The sequence below is a fragment of the Narcine bancroftii genome, chromosome 2 (genome assembly GCF_036971445.1).
Source record: "Narcine bancroftii isolate sNarBan1 chromosome 2, sNarBan1.hap1, whole genome shotgun sequence".
Lineage (NCBI taxonomy): Eukaryota > Metazoa > Chordata > Chondrichthyes > Torpediniformes > Narcinidae > Narcine > Narcine bancroftii.
Genome location: NC_091470.1, coordinates 326,953,942 through 326,980,938, shown reverse-complemented (window position 1 = coordinate 326,980,938; position 26,997 = coordinate 326,953,942). Strand labels below are relative to the sequence as shown.

The 26,997-nt window shown below is 45.2% G+C and overlaps 1 protein-coding gene across 3 annotated transcripts in view; it reads right to left on the bottom strand.

Annotated features, from left to right (window-relative positions):
- Positions 1 to 22,714: 22,714 nt before the first annotated feature.
- Positions 22,715 to 26,997, bottom strand: part of LOC138755633 (cyclic nucleotide-gated channel beta-3-like) — a 142,569-nt gene continuing 138,286 nt past the window's right edge. For all 3 annotated transcript variants that reach the window (XM_069921984.1, XM_069921985.1, XM_069921986.1), the window contains 2 exons: positions 26,320 to 26,497; positions 22,715 to 25,093 (listed from right to left, as the gene is read on the bottom strand). In XM_069921984.1, the coding sequence (XP_069778085.1) occupies positions 25,037 to 25,093; positions 26,320 to 26,497 (235 nt within the window). In that variant the 3' untranslated portion in view covers positions 22,715 to 25,036. The remainder of the gene's footprint in view (positions 25,094 to 26,319; positions 26,498 to 26,997) is intronic.

The window sequence follows — 26,997 nt, the reverse complement described above, 5'->3', positions numbered from 1 at the left end:
TATAAAATTTACGCAGTTTATGTTGCATTTGACAAAGTATAACTGGGATACAGGGCATGTAAGAGACAAAATGTGCATACTGACTTTGTTAGTTGGTGTCCTGGGGTTCATAGGCTGAGCATGACCGTCTTGATTTCTGTGCACATGCGCGAGTCTTCGGTTGGTGCATGCGCAGTGGGTTCGCGTATTGGAGTTTGGTTGGTGCATGCGCAGTGGGTTCGTGTATTGGAGTTTGGTTGGTGCATGCGCAGTGGGTTCGCGTATTGGAGTTTGGTTGGTGCATGCGCAGTGGGTTCGCGTATTGGAGTTTGGTTGGTGCATGCGCAGTGGGTTTGCGTATTGGAGTTTGGTTGGTGCATGCGCAGTGGGTTCGCGTATTGGAGTTTGGTTGGTGCATGCGCAGTGGGTTCGCGTATTGGAGTTTGGTTGGTGCATGCGCAGTGGGTTCGCGTATTGGAGTTTGGTTGGTGCATGCGCAGTGGGTTCGCGTATTGAAGTTTGGTTGGTGCATGCGCAGTGGGTTCGCGTATTGGAGTTTGGTTGGTGCATGCGCAGTGGGTTCGCGTATTGGAGTTTGGTTGGTGCATGCGCAGTGGGTTTGCGTATTGGAGTTTGGTTGGTGCATGCGCAGTGGGTTCGCGTATTGGAGTTTGGTTGGTGCATGCGCAGTGGGTTCGCGTATTGGAGTTTGGTTGGTGCATGCGCAGTGGGTTCGCGTATTGGAGTTTGGTTGGTGCATGCGCAGTGGGTTCGCGTATTGGAGTTTGGTTGGTCCATGCACGAGTTACGGTTGCGAATTCCACATCGTCAGGGCAATTAACTCTCATGCGTGTGCTAACTGAACTCCAAGATGCAAGTACACTGCGCATATGCTAACTGAGCACAGGAGTCGAGATGGCTGTGCCCAGTCTATGGACCCTGACACGCCGACTAACAAGGTAAGGACGCATATTTTGGCTCTTGCATGCCCTGTATCCCTGTTATAGTTTGTCAAAATCAGCATTTGATTTAAAAGTTTGCTTTAAAACTGTAGGGCACTACCAGTAACCACAGAGACAAGCTGAGGAAACAATAGGCTTTAATACACAGAAGAACCTTGCTGGCCCTGATCCCAGGATAGGAATGGCAGCAAGGGAAAGGTGGCTCGATCTTTATGGTCCAGCACCTCGAGGGAGGAGTCATAGAGTATGAGTCATCTGTGGGTGGGCCAGCTCCATATCACAATGATAACTATATACAATAGAGGAAGCATTTCACCACAAAGACTTTGGTACTCCACACGCGCAGGCAACATTCCGCACATCCATTTTGAGATTATGGTTGTAAGTCGGGGAGTACCTATTGAACTGCCTATTCTGTGGCTGGAGTCCCAACAGCAGCAGTCAGAAAAGAAGTTTTTTCCTCCAATTACTTGGATCTACTTGAACTGTTATTCAAAGATACAGTATAATCACCATTATCTGGAATTCAAACAACAGGATTTGTATGGAAGGCAAATGTGACACCATGATCTGGCCCATTTAAAAACTATATTGATTGGAAAATAATTATGGATTAAGTTCAACTTTTTGCCTGAGTTAAATGTAATAAGATTTAACCATTGAATCAAGATAGCCTCTTGCATACCTTAAATGAAAGGCAATCAAGGAAAATATTGTTTTTGGTGTAGTGTATTTTGTATTTGAATTTGTGTTCCGTAGAAATAATTATTGTGAAGTAATAACAGGAACTATTACTTTGCAGCGGTAGCTACTAAGGGAAGTGAGATGAGGAGACTGCACACTGTAAGTCGCTTGCACTTCAAATGATTTATTTTTGAAAAGGCCGCACGGCACCTTATAAGGCTGCCCGTAAGTCCCGCCCACGGGCAGGTGGTGACATCGCAGCATAGCCAAATGCACATACGTGGCCTGCTTGATCATGGAAAAAGATGCACCCGGCGGCGCCATCTTGATGCGGCTGCTCTGCTGCTGCGGCCGGAGCAATGCGGAGCCAGTTCACCTGCATTCAAATGTGCGCCGCCATACAACCCCACCCAGAACTTGCACTAGTTTTCCGTTACCCCTGAGCGGAGTGGGGCCAGACCCTTGGGAAGTCGTCCCTGGCGCTTGGGTTGCACTGGCATAACTGGCTGGCTGAGGTCAAGATGTGCAGGGTTCACCCAGTTGGCTGTGAACAGGGCCTCCCAACCCCCAATGTCCAGAGTGAAGGTTTTGTCCCTGCTGCATAGGACTTTGTACGGGCCATCATAGGGTCATTGGAGGGGGGTGGAATATGGTCCGTGGTGGACAAAAGCAAAGTCTGTGGTTAATAAATCCTGAGGAATGGAAATGGGCCAGCGCCTGTGGTGTGAGGTTGGGGGGTGGTGCAAAGGAGGCTAATCTGTCCTGTATTTTCTGCAATGCTGCTCTCCCCTTGGTGTCCGAGTCTTGGGACAGTGGAAAGAATTCACCTGGCAGTATTAATGGGGCACTGTACACCATTTCCACAGAGGAGACCTGCAGGTCTGGACCCAGGGGAGCACATCCACCCAGCTGAGGTCAGTTAAATGGGCCATGAGAGCTGACTTCAGGTGTTGGTGGAAGTGTTCGACAAGGCCATTGGATTGTGGGTATGTGGTGAATGTCTGCCAAGCTGCCTGTCTCCCCTCTGGCGAGCCTTGCTGTACTAACATTGGCTGTGCATTATCTCTACTGTTAAGGACACTCCCCTTGGATATAACTGTATATGCACCTATTGTCTTTCATTATTGTACCATGAGTTTCTGCTAATAAAAGCCATGATTAATGTTTGACCACATCATCTTTGTCGACTTCATCAACTGGCACTTCAGTTTTATTAGCAGAAATGGATGCAGCCCTCAAGCCAGAGTGGCTGATAATCGATCAGTCTGCCCGAGGCCCAGATAAATTTTCAACCACTGGATTGCTTGTTTCAATTACTACATGGCTCGAAACAACGTGGTCGATGAGGCGATACAGTGGGGCCACCTGAACTCTCTGCTGGGTGAGGTCCCTTTCGCCATAACGCAAGGAGCTACCACTCTGGTTATAGCTCGGGAAAGTCTGACTGCTTACTATGTGGTGCTTGCTCAACACCAATCGCTGACTAGATGCCAGAAACCCGGGGAAAGTGATACTGCCTATGCACTGGTCCTTGACTCACTGGCAAACGAATGTGATGTCAGGGCAGTCAATGTGCAACAACACCGCAATGCCTTGAAGCTGGATGCTTTTGTCAATGGGTTGACTCCAATTACATCCGACAGAGGCTGCTGGAGATGGAGCCCTTAACCTATGACTGGGTAGTCACTCCAGCCAAAACACTGAGAAGTGCCATGCGGTCCAGTGAAATGCTAGAAATCAAAAAGAAAACATCCAGGAGTGCTGGAACCCCAAAGGAAAGAAAAGGACAAACTCCCGAAAAATGCTATTTCTGTGATAAGAGCTGGCACCCCAGACAGAAGTGCCCGGCTCAATTTGCTACCTGCAGCTATTGTGGGAAACTTGGCCACTTCGCTAAAGTATGCAAGGCTAAAAGTACTCCCACTGATAAGAAGAAGAAGAGAAGCACCAAGAAAATGCATCCTGGAGCTGCAGGAATGGAAGCCAACTGTGAAAAGGGGGAACCTTCAGATGAGCAGGCTGAATCGACTTCAAGTGACGGCGAGATGAGATCCCCTGTGATAGCTCAATTGACTCCAAAGCTTGGGGGATGTTACAGACTGGAACGGTCGACTATGAAGGGGGAGGTGAATGGTGAGACTCTTGTTTGTCTAATAGACTCAGGGAGTACTGACAGCTACATCCACGAGAGAGTTGCCAGAGCCTTAAATTTGCGGAGATATCCAGCGAAGCGAAAGATATCGATGGCTTGTAGTGAACTTACAAAAACTGTACGGGACAAGTGTAAAGTTACTTTAAATTTGCAGGGACATTGCCTGGCTGATGTGTGGCTCTTTATTATGCCAGAGCTCTGCACCCCTGTGGTACTGGGATTAGATATTCAATCTCAGATGAACAGTGTAGTGTTAAATTTTGGTGGGCTAAAAGAGATCCATAGCAGACTGTGCCACCCAGGAGTCATGAGATTCTTCCACTACATAAGGGCTAACAACCTTCCTTACTCTCTGGAAGATGTCAGGAAACTGACTAAAAGCTGTCCTGTTTGCGCAGAATGCAAACCGCAATACTTCAAAGCTCCAGAGGCCACTCTCATCAAGGCAACCCGACCTTTTGAGAGGATTAGCTTAGATTTTAAAGGGCCGTTACCTTCCAACAACAAAAATGTATATTTCCTTACTGTAATTGATGAATATTCCAGGTTTCCCTTTGCGATACCCTGCCCTGACGTCTCGTCAGCGTCTGTCATTAAGTCACTTGACAGAATTTTCAGCATTTTCGGTTTTCCCAATTACATTCATACCAATAGAGGCTCAGCATTCATGATCGCTGAACTGCGGCAAGCCCTGCTACGAAAGGGGATTGCCACCAGCCGTACCATGAGCTACAACCTACAGGGAAATGGGCAGGTTGAAAGAGCTAATGCTACATTCTGGAAGACTCTTAATTTTGCTTAAAAACACATGGTTACCCTGTTATCCAGTGGCAGAAGGTGCTGCTTGAGGCACTACATTTATCCAGTCTTTATTGTGTACTGCAACAAATCAAACACCTCATGAACGTATGTTTGCCTTTCCTAGGAAATCAGTAACTGTGACGGACTGGCCAGCCTGTTTATCTGAGCCTGGAACCGTGCTGTTGAAGAGCCATGCTTGGGCGCGTAAAACAGACATCCTAGTCCAACCAGTTCAGCTACTGCATACTAACCTCAACTACGCTCATGTTAAATTCCCAGATGGGAGTACTGACACTGTTCCCCTAAGAGATCTGGCCTCGCCTGGTTCGCCCCTGCCTGAGCCTGAGAGGTTGGACTCACTGCTCCCCCCACCAGCCTGTGACCCACTAGTAAGCTTTCAGATGGCTATGCTGAGGTTCCATTGCCTCATGCTGGCAATTCTGGAGCGGGTCCAGAAGCCATTCCTTCCCACACTACAGACCCAGGACCTGTACCAGTTCCCAAGGTTGCAAAGGAGCCACCTGTTTTGAGACAAAGCATCAGAATTCGTAAACAACCTGATAGGCTGATATATTCATAAAACATCTCATTATATTTTGATTGCTTGCTAGATACTGGCATATTTTGGCTGTTAGAGTATTCTCAAGGCCAAACATGGTATCCATGTATTGCTTGCTTCAGTCTTTCCTAGCAGCTGTCCTTTTGATTTTAACCCTTCTTCTGCTGGCAGGGGGGGGGGGGGTTGGGGAGGAGGGAGTCTGTGGTGAATGTCTCCCCTCTGGCGAGCCTTGCTGTACTAACTTTGGCTGTACATTATCTCTACTGTTAAGGACACTCCCCTTGGGTATAACTATATATGCACCTATTGTCTTTCATTATTGTACCATGAGTTTCTGCTAATAAAAGCCATGATTATTGTTTGACCACATCGTCTTTGTCTACTTCATCAACTGGCACTTCAGGGTGGTAGGCGGCAGTGAGGTGCAGCTTAATGCCCAGGAGAGTTGCTAGCTGCATCCACAGTGCTGATGTAAATGTGCCTCTCTGTTGGTGGTAATATGAATTGGTATCCCGAGCTGGCACCTGGCCAAGTTGACCGTGAAGCCAAAGTCGGACAGGTATGTGTGGAGTCTGCGGAGATGATACTTGTGCTCTTCATGGTCTTTGCTTGTGATGAGTATGTCATTCAGGTAGATGAACACAAAGTCCAAGTCTCTACCCATCGCATCCATCAAGTGCTAGAACTTTTGCGCAGCATTCTTGAGCTCAAACGGCATGCAGAGGAATTTAGAGTCCAAATGGTGTGATGATGGCCGTTTTTCCAATATCATCTGGGTGGACGGATCTGGTGATAGCCAAGCACTAGATCGGCCTTTGAGGAAACCTTTGTGCCATGCAGGTTGGCTGTGAAGTCTTGTATATGCAGGACTGGGTAGCGGTCGGGTGTGGTGGAGTCGTTTAGATGGCGGTAATCCCCACAGGGCCGCCACCCACCTGAGGACTTGTAGTGAACTGTCGGACCTGTGGACTATGCCCAACTCGTGCATCTGAGAAAATTCTTGTTTGGCCAGTTGCAGTTTATCCAGGGGAAGCCTTCTGGCTTTGGCATGAAGCAGGGGACCTTGGGTCAGGATGTGGTGTTGCACCCCAAGCTATGGCATGGCGGAAGTAAACTGTGGCCTGAGGATGGATGGGAATTTGTCCAGGATGTGACTGTACTTGATCTTTGGGGCATTCACCATGGCCATACTTGCTTTACGAGTGTTGGTTGGTTTAAGCATTTGGCCTTCATGTCCAGCAGCAGGCTGTGCGCTCGTAGAAAATCTGCACTAAGGAGTGAAGTGTCCACAGCAACGAGTGTGAAATTCCACCGGAACTTTTCTCTGCCAAGTTGTATTTGGACTTTGTGCATGCCAAAGGTCTTGATAGCGGTGTTGTTTGCCACCCGGAAGGTGGGACCTTGTGGGCGCATTGGTGTCTCCAGGGTGGTTGGCGGGGTGGCAATGGGTTTGGCACTCGTGTCAACCAGGAACTGCAGGTCACTAGCCTTGCCGGTGATGTGCAATAGGCTATTGGTTTGGCCAGCTGTTGTAGCCATTAGCGGCGATTTCTGAAAATGAACAGGACTGTCTACATTTTCGCACTTGTGCCCCCCTGCATTGGCGGTAAAAACACCAGCTAGTGTTCAGGGCCTCTGCTGGTTTGCTGGGGTGTGGTTACACTCGATTTGGGTGTGGCCCTGTCTGCTGACCTGGATGGGAACAAGTCAACTGGTTCATGGCGGTCTCCTTTTCGTATTTTGTGCACCACAGAATGTCTACTCTGGCCATGACCTTAGGTGGATCTGTGAAATTTTCATCCACCAACAGCAGTTGAACGTCGTCTGGCATCTGTTTCAGGAAAGCCTGCTCAAATATGTGACACGGCTTGAGGTCCTCTGCTAGTGCAAGCATTTCTTCCATAAGGGTGGATGATGCTCTGTCTCCTAAGCCATCTAGGTGCATGAGCCAGGCAGCGCGCTGTTGTCTGAACAGGCCGAAAGTACTCTGGAGATTCTTGAGGGCTAGGTATTTAACTTCCTCCAGGGGGTCATGTATCAGGTCATCCACTCTGGCTGCAGTCTCTTGGTCTAGGGAGCTGACGGCATGGTAAAACATTGATGAGTCAGAGGTAATCTGCTGGAGGTGAAATTTCGCTTCCACTTGCCCGAACCAAGTGCGTGGACGAAGCATCCAGAATGTTTGCAATTTCATAGCCACTGCATTGACTGCTGCAGCGTCTATGGTGCAGAGCCCCGAATCATCTGGGCTTGTCAGGGTCACCAATGTAGCAGTAGTTACTGAGGGAAATGAAATGAGGAGACTACGCAAGTCGCTTGCACTTCCAATGGTTTTATTTTTGAAAAGCCCGCGCTGCGTCTTATGTTCCACCCATGCACGGGCAATAATATCATGGTGCATGTGCGCAGCCAGCTTGATTACAGAAGAAGGTGCACCTGGTGGTGCCATCTTGACGGCCGTGGCTGTAACAATGCAGAGCCGGTTCACCTGCGTTCTGATGTGTGCCGCCACAAATTCACCATAATCCAATGTATTACAATTGAAAAATAAGGCATGAATGAAATTCCAATTTCAAGTAGTCCACTACTTTTCTTTAAGCAGTCCTGAAATATTTCTAATCATATCAAGTGGTGAATGCAAACGGAGACACAAGACTCAATGGGAAATCAATAATGGAAAAGTACTTGTCTGAGATAAAGGCATAATGAAAATGTAAGCTTGGATGATATAGGGTCATGGTTATACAAGCGACTCTCCCACAATTTGCGAGCTGTCCCCTTAATAGAGTAAAACTGACTTTTAACTATTATCCTCTTGTGCAATGGTAGTAACAGAATCAAACAAATATTTAGTATACACAAGCAAAATATAAATTTCCATAATGTTGAAGAATCTTTCTTTGGCTTGGCTTCGCGGACGAAGATTTATGGAGGGGGTAAATGTACACGTCAGCTGCAGGCTCGTTTGTGGCTGACAAGTCCGAGGTGGGACAGGCAGTCACGGTTGCAGCGGTTGCAGGGGAAAATTGGTGGGTTGGGGTTGGGTGTTGGGTTTTTCCTCCTTTGCCTTTTGTCAGTGAGGTGGGCTCTGCGGTCTTCTTCAAAGGAGGTTGCTGCCCGCCGAACTGTGAGGCGCCAAGATGCACGGTTTGAGGCGAGATCAGCCCACTGGCGATGGTCAATGGGGCAGGCACCAAGAGCTTTCTTTAGGCAGTCCTTGTACCTCTTCTTTGGTGCACCTCTGTCTCGGTGGCCAGTGGAGAGCTCGCCATATAACACGATCTTGGGAAGGCGATGGTCCTCCATTCTGGAGATGTGACCCACCCAGCGCAGCTGGATCTTCAGCAGCGTGGATTCAATGCTGTCGACCTCTGCCATCTCGAGTACTTCGACGTTAGGGATGAAAGCGCTCCAATGAATGTTGAGGATGGAGCGGAGACAACGCTGGTGGAAGCGTTCTAGGAGCCGTAGGTGATGCCGGTAAAGGACCCATGATTCGGAGCTGAACAGGAGTGTGGGTATGACAATGGCTCTGTATACGCTTATCTTTGAGGTTTTTCAGTTGGTTGTTTTTCCAGACTCTTTTGTGTAGTCTTCCAAAGGCGCTATTTGCCTTGGCGAGTCTGTTGTCTATCTCGTTTTACAATATCTGCATATCCTGATCAAGTCCCTACTATTCTGATGACCTCGCTGCAACATCCACTCTCCATGTTCTTTTGGTCCTCTTCCTACTTGCCCCACCCCCAAGACTAACCTCAGACCGCAGGCAAGGTTCTGTTTTTCACAAGTTTTACCTGGGAACCGCTAAAAGGTGTCAGCAGTAAGGTTAGCAGGACGAAGCCCAAAGAGTTATTGGACTGAAGATTGTCTATTCTGGGTTCATTTTAAGGAATGTAAGCAACTACATTAAGTTTTATGAAAACCCTGATCACTTTGTGTGCTTGACCGCAATTTGGAGGGGCATTGAGTATAAAGGTGAGGAAGTCATGTTGCAGCTGTGTAAAACCTAGTTTAGGCCTCACTTGGAATACTGTGTGAAAATCTGGTTGCCCCATTACAGTAAAGATGTGGAGGCTTTGGAAAGGGTATAGAAGATATGATGTTACCTAGTTTAGCAGGTATGAGTTATGGGGAGAGATTGGATAAATATTCTTGGAGGTTCAGAGGTTGAGAAACAACCTGACAGAAGTTTATAAAAATAATGAGAGGAATTGATAGGATGGACAATCAGAATCTTTTTCCCAGGGTAAAGTATAACAGACTGGAGGACATCTGCTTAATGTGAGAGTGAGGAAGTTTCAGGGAGATGTGCTGTGCAATTATTTTTTACAGAGAGAGGTGGGTGCTTGGAATGGGCTGCCAGGAGTAATGGTGAAATCAGATACAATAGTAGCATTGAAGAGACTTCTAGAGAGACACTTGAATATGAAGGGGATGCAGGGATATCTGCCAAGTGAAAGCAGCGGAGCCTCATGTTTGGCATAGACATGTGGGCCGAAGGGCTTTTTCTTGTGCTGTACAGCGAGAGAGACAACAGACTCGCCAAGGCAAATAGCGCCTTTGGAAGACTACACAAAAGAGACTGGAAAAACTGAAAAACCTCTCAAAGATTAGCGTATACAGAGCCGTTGTCATACCCACACTCCTGTTCAGCTCCGAATCATGGGGCCTTTACTGGCATCACCTACGGCTCCTAGAACGCTTCCACCAGCGTTGTCTCCGCTCCATCCTCAACATTCATTGGAGCAACGTCATCTCCAACATCGAAGTACTCGAGATTGCAGAGACCAACAGCATCGAATCCACGCTGCTGAAGATCCAACTGCGCTGGGTAGGTCACGTCTCCAGAATGGAGGACCATCGCCTTCCCAAGATCGTGTTCTATGGCGAGCTCTCCACTGGCCACCGAGACAGAGGTGCACCAAAGAAGAGGTACAAGGACTGCCTAAAGAAAGCTCTTGGTGCCTGCCCCATTGACCATCGCCAGTGGGCTGATATCGCCTCAAACCATGCATCTTGGCGCCTCACAGTTCGGCGAGCAGCAACCTCCTTTGAAGAAGACCGCAGAGCCCACCTCACTGACAAAAGACAAAGGAGGAAAAACCCAACACCCAACCCAACCCACCAATTTTCCCTTGCAACCACTGCAACCGTGTCTGCCTGTCCCGCGTCGGACTTGTCAGCCACAAACGAGCCTGCAGTTGACGTGGCCCCTCCATAAATCCATAAATCTTCGTCCGTGAAGCCAAGCCAAAGAAAATACTGTTCTGTTATAATATTTCAATCCCTTTAACAAATAGTAAATAACTGCATATTGGTAAATATAATGGTAAATCGAGCTACTCAAGAATGTTAATCAGATCAAAATAGGAAATAGCAGCAAGACTTTGTTGAAGTTGCATTAGGAGTGTGGACTTGTAGTTGGATTAATGAAATCAGTGGGGATTGGTAGCATCACCTACTCACTGTCATGAGCACTCAAGGCTGCCTGCTGAGTCCCCTGTACACGTGATCCCTGTGATGAACCATCAGTTACTCAAAGATTGAGGTTGAGAAACCAATAGGCTTTTATTCACTAAAGAACAAAGGCAAATCCATACTGCTCGACTGTCCTGCACTGAGGAGGAGGCTGTGGAACTCTCACCTTTATACAGGAGCCTGTGGAAAGGGTCACAGGTACAGCTGGCCAATGGGTTTGCCAGACCAAATACATGCAACAGTGGTTTATCACACCCTATACACGTGACCCCCATACACTTGACCCCTGTGCATGGGACTGCATAGCTAGGTTCAACTCCATAGCAACCTATAAATTCACTAATGACACCACCAGTTGCTGGCTGAACAATGAGAATGACTCCGAATGGAGGATGAGGACAGAAAATCTGGTTATGTGGTGCCAGAACAATAATATTGCCTCATTGTCACCAAAGCCAAGGAGCCTGTTTTTGATTTTAGGAAGAAGATCATGCTCCTGTCTTCATTGATGGGAGGGAGGTGAAGAGGGTTAGTACTTTCAAGTTCCAGGGAGTCCCCAGATCAGAGGACTTCTCTTGCATCCAGCGTTTTGAAGCAACAGTAAAGAAGGCACACCAATGCTTCTATTTTCCTAAGAAGATTCGCCAGGCATAACCAATTTATACAGGTGTACTGTAGAAAGTACACTTGTTGCATCACAGTCTGGTTTGGTAATTCAGGAACACAACAGCTGTAGAAAATAGCAGAGTCCATTGCCAGCTCTGACCTCCAATTCATTGAAGACATTTAATGCCTCAAGATTGACTGACTGGTTTAATGCAACCTAGATTGTATACCTAAAATGGATGAGGGGGGGGGGGGTGGGGGGTGGCCTGGGAGGAGGGAGTGGGGGGGGGAGAAAAAGTCACTGTATATGTGTGAAAAAGAAAAAGTGTATACCATGGCTAATGTGATTTATGGTGTGAAAAATAAAAAATTTAAAAAAAAAAGAAGGCAGCCAACATCCTAAAGCAGCTCCATAATCCTGGTCACAACCTCTTCTCACTGCTACCTTCAGGCAGAAGCCTGAAGTCCAGCATCTCTTAGTTCAAGGGAATTTTATTTCCAATGGCTGGCCAGCTCTTTAACCTCTTCATACTACCATAAACTGCTCCAGGACCAGAAAATGACCTGTCTGCATGATTGTAACACTATAATTTTTCTTCATTTACTGAACTTTTTTCTTGCACTGACTGCAAACATCTATTATCTACTATCTTATTTTTTTAAATCTCTTTTCATTCTGGAGTAATTTAATGCATGTATTTTCATTTTACAAAAGCTCTAATTTGACTGCAGCAAGAATTTCAGTGTGCCTGTACATTATACTTGTATTTATGGCAAACATGTTTGGGTGGTACAGGTAACACAAGGCTATTATTTGAATCTACCCTGCGCCTGCATGGGTTTCCACCCATATTCCATAGATGAATGGAGTTAGTAGGTTAATTGGTCATTTTGGATGCATTTGAGCAGCGCAGGCTCATGGACCAGAACATCCTGTTACTTTGCTATATTTTTAAATTTAAATTAGTTATCAAAGCTTAGAGGCCTCACTACACCTGTCAATGCTTTCAGTATCCAAAGGCTTGGCAATCTTTGACCTATCTATCCATATCAGGTTACTAGAGAAGAACTCAGCTGTATGGACCACCATTGAGGGCACTGTATATGCGTTCAGATTACCCCATATGCCCACCTTCCATTTTCAAGGTAAAGTTTACCACTGGTAAATTGCTGAATGCCATAGGTAAATATTGTTACATTGATCTTTTTGCTTTAACTTGGCTCTGTAAAAATGGAGGCTCAATTCTTTTAGGAAGAATTACAACAGCAATAAATTCCCAAACCAGTAAATCAAGTTTTTTGATGGTGGAGATAAAAATATGCTTCATTATATTTATGGTCAGAGCCAGAATTCATTCTTCTCGAAATAAAAAGGACAGTGTGACTTTCTGCTATTTGTAAGTTATCATAACATTTTCACTTTCACAAAGAATACTTTAGGTCTGTTGAAAAGAGAGAACAATAAAGAAAAATACAGATCTCCACTCCCCCCACCCCCCCCCCCCCTGTATGCCCATTTCAGAATCAACATGAAAACCTCACCTTGTCACCCATATGATGAAATACGTTTAAGGGTACAGGGAAGATAAATGCTCAGCTGTGCAAGTGGATGTGAAAATGCTATCAATTCTGACAAGAGATTGAATTGGTGGTACCTCAAATACTTAATTTGATCAAAACTCACCTGAGAGAGCCCGTAAAATAGATAGGGTAATTCAACACTGTCAGAAGGTTTCTTTCTTTTAGGGGAGATTTCTCAATATCCAAGGAGTCTACTTGAAGCAGTGTTCATTGGAAATCCTGGGGAAAATTTTAAAACAGTTGAAAAGTTACATTTGCAAGATGCTTTAAACACAAAACCACTGTTTCCACTTAACCTGTTACCCTCAACAGGTCGGAATTCTGTCCGCACAGATCTTCTAGTCGCTCTATTGGCTTTGCTCCAAGGTTGATCCATTTCCATTAGACAGGGCATATGGCAGGCTCCCAATGGGATGCTCACTATCTGAGAGCAAGATGACCTTTCTTCTCAATGAAAACATTGTGCCTGCTGGAATTGTGAGATAATTTATTTCTGAGAATAAATTAAAGGAGAATGGAAAGATATTGAGGAAGGATTTGGGGATTCTAATTCATAATGTCCTGAAAGTCCAAGTATGAATGATAACACTACAAAAAAGTGGAAAGTATTGAGCTTGTTTTAAACAGCTGCACAGCGAGGAATGATAAAGAATTATAGCTGAACTTTTGCAAACAGTACTTCAGTGACGTGAAATGGGAATGCTTGATAGAAAGAACACTCTTCTCTCTTTTCTCTCTTTGGCTTGGCTTTGCGGACGAAGATTTATGGAGGGGGTAAAAAGTCCACGTCAGCTGCAGGCTCGTTTGTGGCTGACAAGTCCGATGCGGGACAGGCAGACACGGTTGCAGCGGTTGCAGGGGAAAATTGGTTGGTTGGGGTTGGGTGTTGGGTTTTTCCTCCTTTGCCTTTTGTCAGTAGAAAGAACACTAAGTCTGTAGAAAATGTTCAGTGAAGGTTCATGAGGGCTTTGCCAATATTGGGAACCGAGAGAAGAGATCTAAGTTTTATGTTCCCTGCACAGGAGAAGTTCAGAAGATGAATGGTTTTGAGAGTCCAACAGTGTGGAAACAGGTTCTTCAGCCCAACTTGCCCATGCCAACCAAGAACCCCCCTCCCCCCATCAATACTTGTCCCACCAGTGTGCATTTGGCCCATATCCCTCTTCACCTATTCTGTTCATGTACCCATCCAAATATTTAAAATGCTGCAATAGTAACTGCCTCAGCTATCTCCGACATCATCCTGTTCCATACATCCACCACCCTCTGTTTTTAAAAAAGTGATGCATCTGGTTCCTATTGTGTACCTGTTACCTCACCTAAACCCATGTCCTCTGGTTGCCAATTCCTTTACTTTGGGTTAACCTGATCTACTCCTTTCCTCATCCTCCTGCACTTCAAGGTATAAAGCCTTGCTTTATACCTTTCCCCATAGCACAGGCTCGTGAATCCTGGCAATATTTTTTGTAAATTTTCTCTGTGCACTCTCCAGCTGACAGCACCTTTTCTATAGTAGAGTGACCAAAACTAAACACAATTCTCCAATGGGATCTTACCGATGTCTTGTATAACTGCAACATGACCTCCCAGCTTCCATACTCAATATTCTGACTTACGAAGGCCTGGTGAAAATGACTGTTGCCTATCTCCATTAAGGTAAAGGGTTCATTCCTGAAGTCGTCACTGACGTCGTGAAAAGAGAAGGTGGATGCTTTGTTTTATGCAATTTGGACACTGATAACTTCCATCCAGAAAATAGAAGTGCAATCAATTTTCTCAGTTAGTTAGAGCAGCCAAGTCAGTGATTCTTCTGTGAAAATCATCGATCAATCTTCCCTTGCTGCAGATGTGTGAAACAGTGACCCAATCTGGGCAAATGTTGACTGTTCAAGGAACAGAGTTGATTATCTGGAGTCTGAGCTCTGAACACTATGCCACATCAGGAAGAGTATTTCACGTCCCTAAGATAAATAACTTCCAAATTAGTGAAAAGTCAGGGATAAGATAGTATGATTGAAGATGCAAGTAGAAGAATCTAGAGAATAGTTCTAGAGAACCCCAAGCCCTTGCCATTGTTGAATGGGTACCCAGTTTTTGTTCCCTCTCTGGACAAGGCTGGGAACTGCAAGGAGGTCAGTTCAGGAAATACACACTGTTGAGTGCAGCAAAGTCAGAGAGTCTCAAAGGCTATGTTGCCGCCTGCCTGAGGTTGTGGATAGGGACCCTAAACCTAACCCTTTGAAGATGTAACGCAGAACTGCTGGAGCTTTGAAGCACAGCGCTGTGGGATTTGCTGTAATTGCAGCACTGCTGTTGGTGCGGACCCAGGAGAGCAGGAAGCGGAGACACACCGCTGCTTCACAGGGTCCTACTGCTCGGTCCTTATGGCAACTGCTCTGTGCAGGCTTTAAGTGCCAATGGAGTTTTTAAAAAACATCCTGCAGCTACAGTGTCTGTACCCAAGATGGTGGTGCCTGTGCTGGCAGCATATCGAGAGGGATTGCAGACTCCGGGGAAGCAGCGGATCCGCGAAGGGCACCAGAAACAGGGAGAACATCTGCTTTTGAGAAGGAGAGGCATGGGAGACTAACCCTCAGGACAGTGACCATGGCAGTGGACCAGCAGGGGCTCAGTGACTGAAGGAGCCATACAGGCTGCAGGCGGTTGGCGACTTGCAGTCAAAGGAGTCACAAAGCCTGCAGGCTGCTGAAGACTGACTCATGGGAACCAGGTATCAGAACTAGGATTCAAGATGGTACTAAAGGAAAGAAGGCCTTCTGAAGGGCCTCGGGCACTGAAGGCTTCCTGATTGTATCGGAGGTTTAGATCTCGAGCTTGGGTTGCCGATAGTTTGAACTGGGGGTTTGAGAGGAGTTGCGGGAGTGCGGAGGTGAATCCACGGAACACAGTGTCTCTGAAGGGAGTCTCTTTTGCTTCTCTTCTATTGTTAGGAGTGCTGGGCAGTGTTTATGGTGACCCTTGGATTGTCCTTCAGCAGACAAACATTGAAGTATATAATGAATATTACATTTTAAATGTATTATTACATGACAAATAAAAGGAACCTTTGACCTTTGATAGAGAAAAAACTGTTGATGCAGTGCGTTTAGATTTACAAAATACTTTTGACAAGGTGCCACATAGGAGACAGGCACATTGGAGGAAGTGTGTTTAAAAACAGATTGAAAATTATCTGCCTTATAGGAAACAAACAGTTGGGAAAAATTGCCTTTCCAAACTAGAAGGAGGTAACTAGTGGAGTATCACAGGGATGTGGTCTTGACCCACAATTGTTCATTGTTTAAATTAAAGAAGTGGTGGAAGGAACTGTATGTGAAGTTTCCAAATTTGGTGGAGTTATGAGAATAGGTGGCAGGGCATGGTGTGATTTAAAAAAAAAACTTAAAAAAAACTATGATTTTGTAATGGGATGTAGGCAGGTAAATTGAGTCAATGACAGAGGACTGCAAATACAGTTTAATGTGGGGAAGTCTGAGGTCAGCAATAAAAAATAATTAGAGAGACTGAGAGTGAGTGAAGTTCAGAGGGAGACAGACTGAGAGGGAGTGAAGTTCAGAGAGATCTAGTGCACAAATCACAAAAGGATGGCAGAAAGGTCCAACAAATAGTTAAGAAGGCAAACAGCATTTTTGGCTTTCATTGGATTGGGATTGGAGTTTAAAATAGGGAGGGTTTGTCACAATTGTATATGGTGCAGATGAGTCGTCACCCAAAAAATGATAGAGTAACATTGTAGATAGTCCAAAGGAAATTCCTCAGGCTAATTCCTGAGATGAGAGGGTTATGTTACCTCGAGAGATTAAGCAGTCAGGGCCTTTAATCCTTCTGTGATGAGGGATCAAGTTGGAAGGGTTCAAAGAGTGACAATCCTGAACACACACACACACACACACACACACACACACACACACACACACACACACACACACACACACACAAACAACCATGTATGCACATACCCTTGTGCTGGATTTTATACTGCACCAAGACAGGGAATGATCCAGATAAGCCCATGTGACCTTGAGTAAGGAGGGAAACCAATTGGAAGGTGTCTTTACCTGTGCTGGGGGGGGGGGGGGGTGCAGGTGTATCTGAATGGTAGTACTGCCACTGATGTGGACCCGTGGAAAGCGAGGAGAGGATATACATTGCTCCTCTGCCGGATTATAGACACCCAGTCCAACTACCAATGCTCCATACTGTGGTTTATTATAAATCCTGCAACCACTGGGACCCAAAATGGCGGTGTCTACGTTCGGCCGCAGCCTTGAGGATTTGCATCTCTGGGGAAGCAGAGGACTAGCACAGGGCACCAGAAAATGGACAGATCACACCCCATTTGAGAAGGAGAAGGAGATGACCCACAGGATGGGATCATGGTGATAGACCAGAGAGGGGCTCTGCGGCTGAGGAACACACAGGCGGTTGGCGACTTGAGGCGAGCTGTTCCTGACTGTGGTCAAAGGACTCACACCAGGCTGTGAACTACTGGAGACTGGCTCGAGTCTGGTGAAGGTGTACCAGGTATCAGAATTTGGGAGGGTGCTTAGGCTGCTGAAGGCTGAGGTTCTTATTTGTTGGTCAGGTTGCTAATAGTTTGGACTGGAGTCTGTGCACGACTGGAGGCGAATCCTGGGATATTTGGGGCCTCTGGGGGAGCTCTCTTGCTTCTCTTTCTCTCTTACTCCAAGACGTGCCAGGTGACACTAAAGGCAGCAGAAGGCAATTTCATGTAATATTACTGTACTATTATGTGACAATAAAGGATTCTCGAATCCAATGAGTCGGACAGGACGCTAGTCAGAACGAAGGAATTTGTATCTGCTTGCACCTTGAGGGTCATCTGACAACCCAGGTAGGAGGCAGGTTGAAAATCATTTCCCTATATCAATCAAGATCAAGGTTCAAGATTCTTTTATTGTCATGTTGTAAAACCGGCGTTATACAAAATTTTCTATCAGCTGAAATTGCTGGGCACCTCTTAACATCAGAGAAAGTATCTGGATTCACCTCCAGGGCTCCCACAGCTTCTGCAGCTGCACGATCCATCAGTAACTCAAGTTCCAGATCCAAATCTCCAACACGGTCCAGATGCTTTTAGCGACCAAGGCCCTTAGGAAGCCCTTCTTGCAATCAGCACCCTCTCGAATCCTGGTTTTGATTCTTGGTTCCCATGTGTGTCTCCTGCAGCCCTCAGTTGGTGGGGGTCCCCTGGCCATAGATTGCCCGTGTCCTGTGTGGTCCCTCAACTGCTGAGCCCCTCGTTGGTCTGCCTGCTATGGTCACCATCCTATAGACTTGTCTCCTCTGCGTCTCCATCTCAACAGCGGGTGTTCTCTTAATTTCCTCTGCTCCCCAGAGTCTGCAAAACTTCACGGTTGCTGTTGAGCACAGGCTCTGCCATCTTGGGCACAGACCTGTGATTGCAGGATTTTTGTTTAAAAAAATACCATCAGCTCCTCTAACAGGCTGTTTAACACCTGCACAGAGCCACCGGCGTTGGGACCGGGTGACTGAACCCTTCAGGGCAGTGCTGTGTCTCCACTCTCGGTGCTGCCATCACAGCAGGTTCAGCAGCGCTGCCATTTTTCATCCCTCCGTGTTCAGAACCTCACGAGGTTTATCCACAAGTTCTGGCAACAACCAAATCCTAACCCATAATTATTCAATTAAATCAGGATAAGTGTCACCAACTTTTTAGTAATGTAGAAGGAAAATAAGAGCTGAACTGTGTCCTCTGGCACTAGCTCAATAGCTTGCTTGCCCGACATAGTTATATATCTTTTCTTCTTGATTCATACATAATTGTAAAGATTTCCCAAAGGATACACAGAATTTGTGCACTTCTGATACATTTCCAACCAGATGTGATGGCAGATGTTGCATTTAAATTTGGCAATAATGATGCATTAGCATAATACTACATATTTTTTGTCTTCAACTCTTGGCAACAGTGGACACTGATAAAATCAACATTGTTAGTCGTCCAACATTATTTAAAAAGTTTCAATGCCAAAAATGATTAATAGATTTAAAGTAGGATAATGGTTAGACAGTTCCACACCAATGTAATTTATTGAGGTAGTATTATTTATGTTTAAATCCTAGGCTGCTTGACCTCTTCACACGATGTAGGTATTGACTTCTTGCATCCTGCATCCTCCACACAGTAGTAAGTATTTCTATCAACTTGCTACTATTGTGTACCCACATAATTTCTCATGGGAGTTTGGCCATATTGGACTTTTACCAGGACATTGAAAGGATAGGAGTGATTCTAGGCCTTCCAGTCCTCATTGAGCACTCAGTAATAGAGAGGGTCAAGAACTTCAAATTCCTGGGTGTCAACATCTCTGAGGATCTATCCTGGAGCCTCCATATCGATGCAAACACAAAGAAGGCCCCCCAGCGGCTATACTTTGTGAGGTGTTTGAGGAGATTTGGTATGTCACTGAAGACTCTCAAAAACATCTACAGGTGTACCATGGTGAGCATTCTGTCTAGTATGGAGGTGCCAATTCTCAGGACAAGAGGGTTGTTAACTCGGTCTGTGACATCACAGGCTCCAGACTTCACTCTATCGAGGATGTCTACATGAGGTGGTGTCTTAAAAAAGCAGCCTCTATCCTACACCGGATTATAGACACCCACACCGTGCCCTCTTCACTCTACTACCATTGGGGGGAAAAAGGTACTGGAGTCTAAAGACGAGCACTCAGAGGCACAAGATGAGCTTCCTCCCCACTGCCATCAGATTCCTGAATAATCAATGAACAAGGACACTGCCTAACTTTTTGTGGACTACTTTTTAAAAAAAATATTGTTGTAAAATGGTTTTTATAAATATTTGCATTATATGATGCTGCCACAAAGCACGGAATTTTGTTCATGACAATAAATTCTGATTCTAAGTCAGATTACATATCCATTATTTTTATTTCCTCTAAATGGTAAATTCTCTATTAATACATTATCAATTAGCAATTGATAAAATACTGTGATGGAGGATGTTTGTGCCATCATGTTGAAGTAATGAGACTACACCTGAAGTTGTCAGCCAGCGAAGAGAAAAGCATTTATTAGTGTTATCAGGCTTGATATAGACAGACAACGTGTGACCTGGCATCATCACATCTGAAGTGCTATCGACCTCATGACGTAGCTACATTGAGTAGGCCAGGGTTTCTCAGTAGATCTACGGGTGCTGCTGAGTCACTATGCCTCATGGCTAGTTGCCAGTAGATAGGAGGCTGTTGTGTCTAGCTGTCACAAGACAGGAGCTGTTAGCACTGGTTCTGCCCACTCCCTCTAAGTGTAGCGCTACAATACAGTATTTTATATAAAACACCATTTTGATTTAATTTGAATTAGTTTTTCTTCTTCACTTATTTATAACTGTTAAACATATTACTGAGAAATTTGGGGTAAAATAATGGAAAAAAAAGCATTTGAAAAGGGAATGTGTTGGCATGTATCTAATATATGTAGTGATTGGCAGCAAATTGGTAGGAGAATATCCTGTGATGTGGTCAGAGGACACCAGGCTATTAGTGCTGTCTGAGAAGAAAGATGAGGCTGTGCAACAAATTGAAGCAGTTGGGAGTACCTATAACTCAAATAACAAAATGGATGACATTGATGGCAAGAGAGTGGGAAACGGTAAATATTTTCAATATACAGTAAAATCCTCATTATCTGGTGTTCAATCAACTGGAAACTCAACTGGCAAAATAAATAAATAAATATATAGATAGATAGAATTGGAATAAATAAGAATAGGGAGCGCTGAGACTTTGTTGGATTTGCGCAGGTTTTCTGCGCTGAATGGGCACGTGCATTCTACCCCCACTCACGCTCAACAGCATGCCTTCCAACCAGCCCCGGCCAACCTGCGGCCTCTCCATGCTGCGCATCATCCTTACGCCGCTCTTCTCACACCAGACTGCAAGCCAATAGCTGCCAGAAGTAGGCACTATTGCACAGCAGGCAGAGAATTCATCAGGACAGAAGTGCAGCAGCTTCTGGCGGAAGGTGTCATAGAGCCCAGAAACAGCCCTTGGAGAGCCCAAGTCCTTGAGGTCAAAGGGGGAAGCAAGCCAAGGATGGCCATGGACTACAGCTAGACTATCAACCGGTACACCCAGTTGGACGCCAAGGATAGCTGACATGGTCAACTAGATAGCCCGTTTCCGGATCTTCTACACAACTGACCTGAAGTTGGCCTATCACCAACTCCCCATCCATGTGCGGGACAAGCCCTATACCACCTTCAAGGTGGACAGGCGCTTGTACCAATTCTGCCGGGTTCCATTTGGGGTCATGAATGGGGTCTCCGTCTTCCATCAGGAGATGGATCGAATGGTAGACCGCCACAAGCTGAAGGCGATTTTCCTGTAACTGGATGATGTCACCATTTGTGGCCACGACCAGCAGGACCACGATGCCAACCTGGAAAAATTTCTCCGGACGGCCGAGGAGCTGAACCTAACGTACAACAAAGAGAAACGTGCATTCAGCACCACCCGCCTTGCCATCCTGGGGGTACATTGTGGCGCATGATGTCATTGGCCCAGATCCAGAATGGATGCACCTATTAATGGAGCTGTCCCTCCCCACACCGCTCAAAGCCCTCCGCAGGTGCCTTGGCCTGTTCTCTTATTACTCCCAGTGGTTTCCCTGCTTCTCGGACAAGGTCCGCCATTGGCCCAGGCCACAACATTTCCCCTCCCACCTGAGGCGCAGGCAGCCTTCATGTGCATCAGGCAGGATATCGCAGACGCCACGATGCAAGCCATGGATGAGGACTCCCCCATCCAGGTGGAGAGTGATGCCTCCAATATAGCCCTCGCCGCTACCCTCAACCGGGAGGGGGGGCCGCCTGGTCGCTTTTTTTTCCAGGACCCTCCTCGGCTCCGAGCTAGGGTACTCCGCCATTGAAAAGGAGGCCCAGGCGATTGTGGAAGCGGTCTGTTACTGGCGCCACTACCTGGCCAGTAGGAGGTTCACCCTCCTCACCAACCAGTGGGCAGTGGCATTCATGTTCAACACCACACAAGGACAAGATTAAGAAAGACAAGATCTTGCTCTGGAGAGTCAAGCTGGAAACATACAGCTACGACATCCAACCATGTTTGGCTACCCGACATTTATCCACCGCAACCAGGAGTCTAGCTTCATGTGTGAAGAACTGTGCCTGTACCTAATATCAAGGGGCATCGCGACTAGTCACATGACTAGTTACAACCCGAGAGGTAATGGGCAAGTGGAATGCGAGAATAGGGTGATCTGGAAGACAGTTCTTTTGGCTCTTAAGTCAAAAGGGTGGTCCATAGAATACTGGCAGGATGCTCATCTGGAGGCACTCCATGGCATTTAGTCACTTCTGTGCATGGCTACCAACATGACCCCTCATGAATGCACGTGAACCACAACTATCCCTACATTAGGTTCAGCAATGGCAGGGAGGACACAGTCTCAACCAGGAACCTGGCACTGGCAGGAGCACCCACTACAACACAGCATCCTCCAGCCCAGGACCTTGCCGGCCTGACACCCCGCCCCCCCCCCCGACCCTGAACAGCTATGGGGCACTCAAAACCTCTTTGGGCACCAAGGACTTGCTACAACCGTGGGGGAAAAACCCACCCCTCGATGCAATGCACATGACCTAATCCCGGCCTCCTCTCCATGCAGCACCACGCCAGCCGCTCTGGCCCCTACCCCCAGCCCTCCAAACACCCTCACTGACCAGTGACCAGGAGCCAGTCCTGCAATGGTTGCAGAGACTCTGATGGCCGCCGGACCGTCATAAATTGTAAATATTGTGTATATGTTGGGGCTTTTACTGCAACTCCCCCCCCCCCACCCGGGTCAATGTTAAAGAAGGGGGTGAATGTAGTGGTACACCACTGGCCTACTGCGGGGGCAACCTCTGTACCTGCAGAAAAACATGGGGTCAAGACACTACCTGGTCAGCTGTCAATCAGCCGACCTGAATGGATCAAGCCCCACCCGGTCGGGTGTCAATCACCCTCCGGGATATAATCTGAGCCGGCCCTTCGAAGTCACTCTCAGAGCTCACAGCAGCACAATCTCACAGCTGGCTCTGTGGAGTTTTACGTCGAATAAAGCCTGTTGTACAGTCTTCTGGTTTTGTGTGTTTGCTTCTGACTGACAGCACACCACAAACGGCAATGTATTTTTTAAATCTAAAATGCTCCAACCGCACTGATGGGAGCATCTGTACTGGCAGTGGTCTCAAGGGGTGGCAGGAGCGGACTACACAGGCTACTAAAAAAGGTGAGAAACACCTCCCATTGAAAAGGAGAAGCCTGGGGAAAGGCCCTGCAGGACGGTGACCACAGCAACGGACCAGCTAGGGGTTCAGTGGCTGAAGGACCCAAAGAGGCTGTCGGCTGCTGAAGACTGACTCATGGGAACCAGGAATTGGGACTAGGATTTGAGGGGACAAGAAGACACCAAAGGCTTCCTAATCATTATTGGAGGTTTGTACATGAACTCGGGATGCCAACTGATAGGAGTCTATGTGGCCGCAGAGGCTACAGGAGCACTGGAGGTGATTTTATGGATACTCAGATGACTCTGGGATTCTCTTTTGCCTCTCTTTCTCATTTTGTAAGGGGAACTGGGCAATACTAATGGTAACTCTTTGTCTGCTTTATTACCGGGAAAAATAAACTTTTGTGCATATTACATTTTCTGTTTTATTTCATGACAATGAAAGAATCTTGAAATTGTTATATTTATAGGCCTGTGTGCGAATGACATATATACTGTCTGCTGTGGGCAATCATATTAGAGTTGCATTAAACAATGAATGAAAAATCACATCTCCGTGTGCATGCATTTCTAAACCTAGAATACATAATAGATTGGCGACAAGAATGGAATTGAACCTCCTCTACACCCCAAATGTTGGAGTGAAGATTTAAAAAGGAAATGTAATATTGTCCCCACAGTGGGCCCCACAAGCTCAATCACAGAACAAAGAAAAGATTACCCCTCTGTGTCGTTGATACCAAGGGGCCGGCGTTGTTCAGAAGAAACTGGCTATCACACATTCAACTAGATTGGATGGAAGTTGGATCCATAATGAATCCTGATGAGATTCCCTGGACTCATACCATTGTTGACATTCCAGAAATAACCTTGAGAAGTGAGGCCCCTTCTCAACCGAGCAGTCCTCAATAGAAAAGTCCTAAGCTCAACAAGCAGTCCTACACTACGTTCTTTTCAATAACATAGTCCAATGCAACGTCCGAAATGGGTTCTCCAAAGACAAAGTTCACTGTCCTTTCTACCAACTGAGGTACTACCCCAAAAGGCAAAGAGTCCAGAGTAGTCACAAAGTATCCCATTGGATTCTACCTCTCTTAGATGATCAAAAAGGGAAAACACCTTCCTGAATGACTGAAGGACTATGTACAGGGGCTTGGCAGAAAAAAATTACGTTATAGTGTAATTTTAATCCTCACTATTAGTATGGGGCACCACGTAGTTATTAGTATAGGGGCACCACGTAGTTATTAGTATAGGGGCACCACGTAGTTATTAGTATAGGGGCACCACGTAGTTATTAGTATAGGGGAACCACGTAGTTATTAGTATAGGGGCATCACGTAGTCATTAGTTTAGGGACACCACGTAGTTATTAGTATGGGGCATCACGTAGTTATCATAGTTTAGTACAAGTGCTACCCATATGTTATTTTCACAAGCATTTATTTTGTGTAGGGGGTTGTGGGGAAGTGTTATGTCTATATCCCTGTGTGTGTATAATGTCACCACTCAGAGAATGGTTCGAGTGTGGAACGAGTTGCTATCTGAAATGGTAAATGTGGGTTCACTCTTAAGTTTTAAAAATAAACTGAATAGATACATGGATAGGAGACGTCTGGAGGGTTATGGAATGGACACAGGTCAGTGGGACTAGTGAGATGATGTTTTTGGCACAGACTAGAAGGGCCGAATGGGCTGATTTATGTGATGTAGGGTTCTATATACTGTGCTGAGGGGAACCATGCTAGGTTTATATTAAACAATGAAAAAAGGATCACGTCTCTATGTGCAGTGTATTTCTAAACCAAGAATACATAACAGAAAGTTTTCCTTTTAGTTGCTAGTTCAGCATGCTGTCAGTTTCTTTCTGAGAAGATAAATCCTCTGAAGCAGTTTGTCATGGCTGCAAATCCCTTAATATAGGGGTGCTATCATATTTTCTTTCTTTAGTGGGTGAAGTGTTTTACAGCTCTGTTGAAAGAAAAACAGTAAAGTAGTATCATTTCACAATCTTGAATCAATTCTAAAATTACCCATTAATTGTTTGACACTGGTAAAAATTCAGTTATAACATTATAAAGGTTTTCATATATGTTCTACATCTGCATGTTGACTATCTGATGATTATACAAGTGATTTTCTTTTTTAACATGGTCTTCCTTTCTATTGGATCTCTAGTTAATATGGTCCTGAGGGCACATTTTTGTTCCTCCAATTATTCTAGCCTTTTCAGAATCTTTGTACATTTAGTCAGTTTATTCCTTCCTACTCTTTGAGATTGTTGGCCCAGTGTACTTAATTATTTTCTTCAATGATTCCTGTTTGCCTATTGCATCCTGCATGACTACCTTGGTAAGGATGTTGGGGGTGGAGAGGGAAGTGGTTATTTCACGTCCATCTTCTTCGTTATGGTTCTGATTAAGAGTTTGAATTTTCCAAGCTTTTGAGCCCTTCATCGGGAATAATGGGCAGTGTCCTTTGCCTGGCACACCTTGGAGCAGCTGCTGCCTCTCAGTCCCAGACACCTGGATCCAGTCCTGACCTAAGATGGTGTCTGCTTGGAATCTGCATGTTAACTAAGTGACTATTTCAGTTTTCTCCAGGTGTTCTAGTCTCTTCATCTCAAAGGTGTGCCAGTTAATGGATTAATTGTCCATTGTAAATTATGCATAATGTGTATGTGATTGATGGAATCTGAGGGTAAATGTGAAGATTTTTTTTTAAATGAGATAAATGTAGGATTAGTGATGAATGGTGTGGATTCAATGGCCAAAAGACCATTACTTGCTTTGATATATTTTCTTTTTTATCATGATCATTTTCACAGTTTTGCAATGTTACTTGTTCCAACCTTGTTAATTTTTCCCCCAGCACTGATTAAAAATTGCCTTAACATCAACATATTTCAAATATAGCTTTTGTTGTTGATCTACATTATTATTCTCATCAATTTTTAATATTGTATTATCTGACAATCTGGATATGTCTTTGAATTGTTGCCATTTGTTGCCCAGAAAATGTGTACACTCCCAAAAATGGCATGGGTTCATGTTGCATCTGCCTTTTCCCAAGACCACAGTAACAACGAGAAATTCTTGTGTGATGCCACCTATACTGCTTAATGATTTATACCCTTTTTGGTTCTTTGACTTTTCTCTCTTCATAACAAAATACCATAAATAACGTAATTGGATTACCTTGGTTTCAGTTTCCTTAAATTTCATCAGTAGATGTAACCCTTTCTGCTTTACTGCAGTTAGCAGTACATGAAAAAGTTTTGGAGTATCTGGTCTCTGTGGAATTAGGAACACCAATCCCTTTTTAGGGATATGTTTGATTTCATCTTTCTTGTCTTTATCTTTTGCAAATAATTTTCTAAAAAAAATATAAAATGCATAGTATAAATGTATAAAGGTGATACATTTTGTGCATATTACATTTTCTGTTTTATTTCATGACAATGAAAGAATCTTGAAATTGTTATACTGAAAGGCCTGTGTACGAATGACATATATACTGTGTGCTGTGGGCAACCATATTAGAGTTGTATTAAACAATGAATGAAAAATCACATCTCCGTCTGCATGCATTTCTAAACCTTGATTACATATTTAGATTGGAAGATACATATCTTTAAAATCCAAGAGTTGGCAATAAATGAACCTAGTCATTGAGATTTAAACATTCATTTTAAATATCATTTCTATTTGATAGGGTTATGTCTGTCAGGATCTGGAGATAAATTAGCTAATATATTAGCTCACTATGTTTTGGTAGGTTTATGGACAATATGTAATATTCACCATTCCCATTTAGTTTCACGGGCAGGCAAAATATCACTTACATCAGCCATGCTCAACCTTTTTTTGGCTATG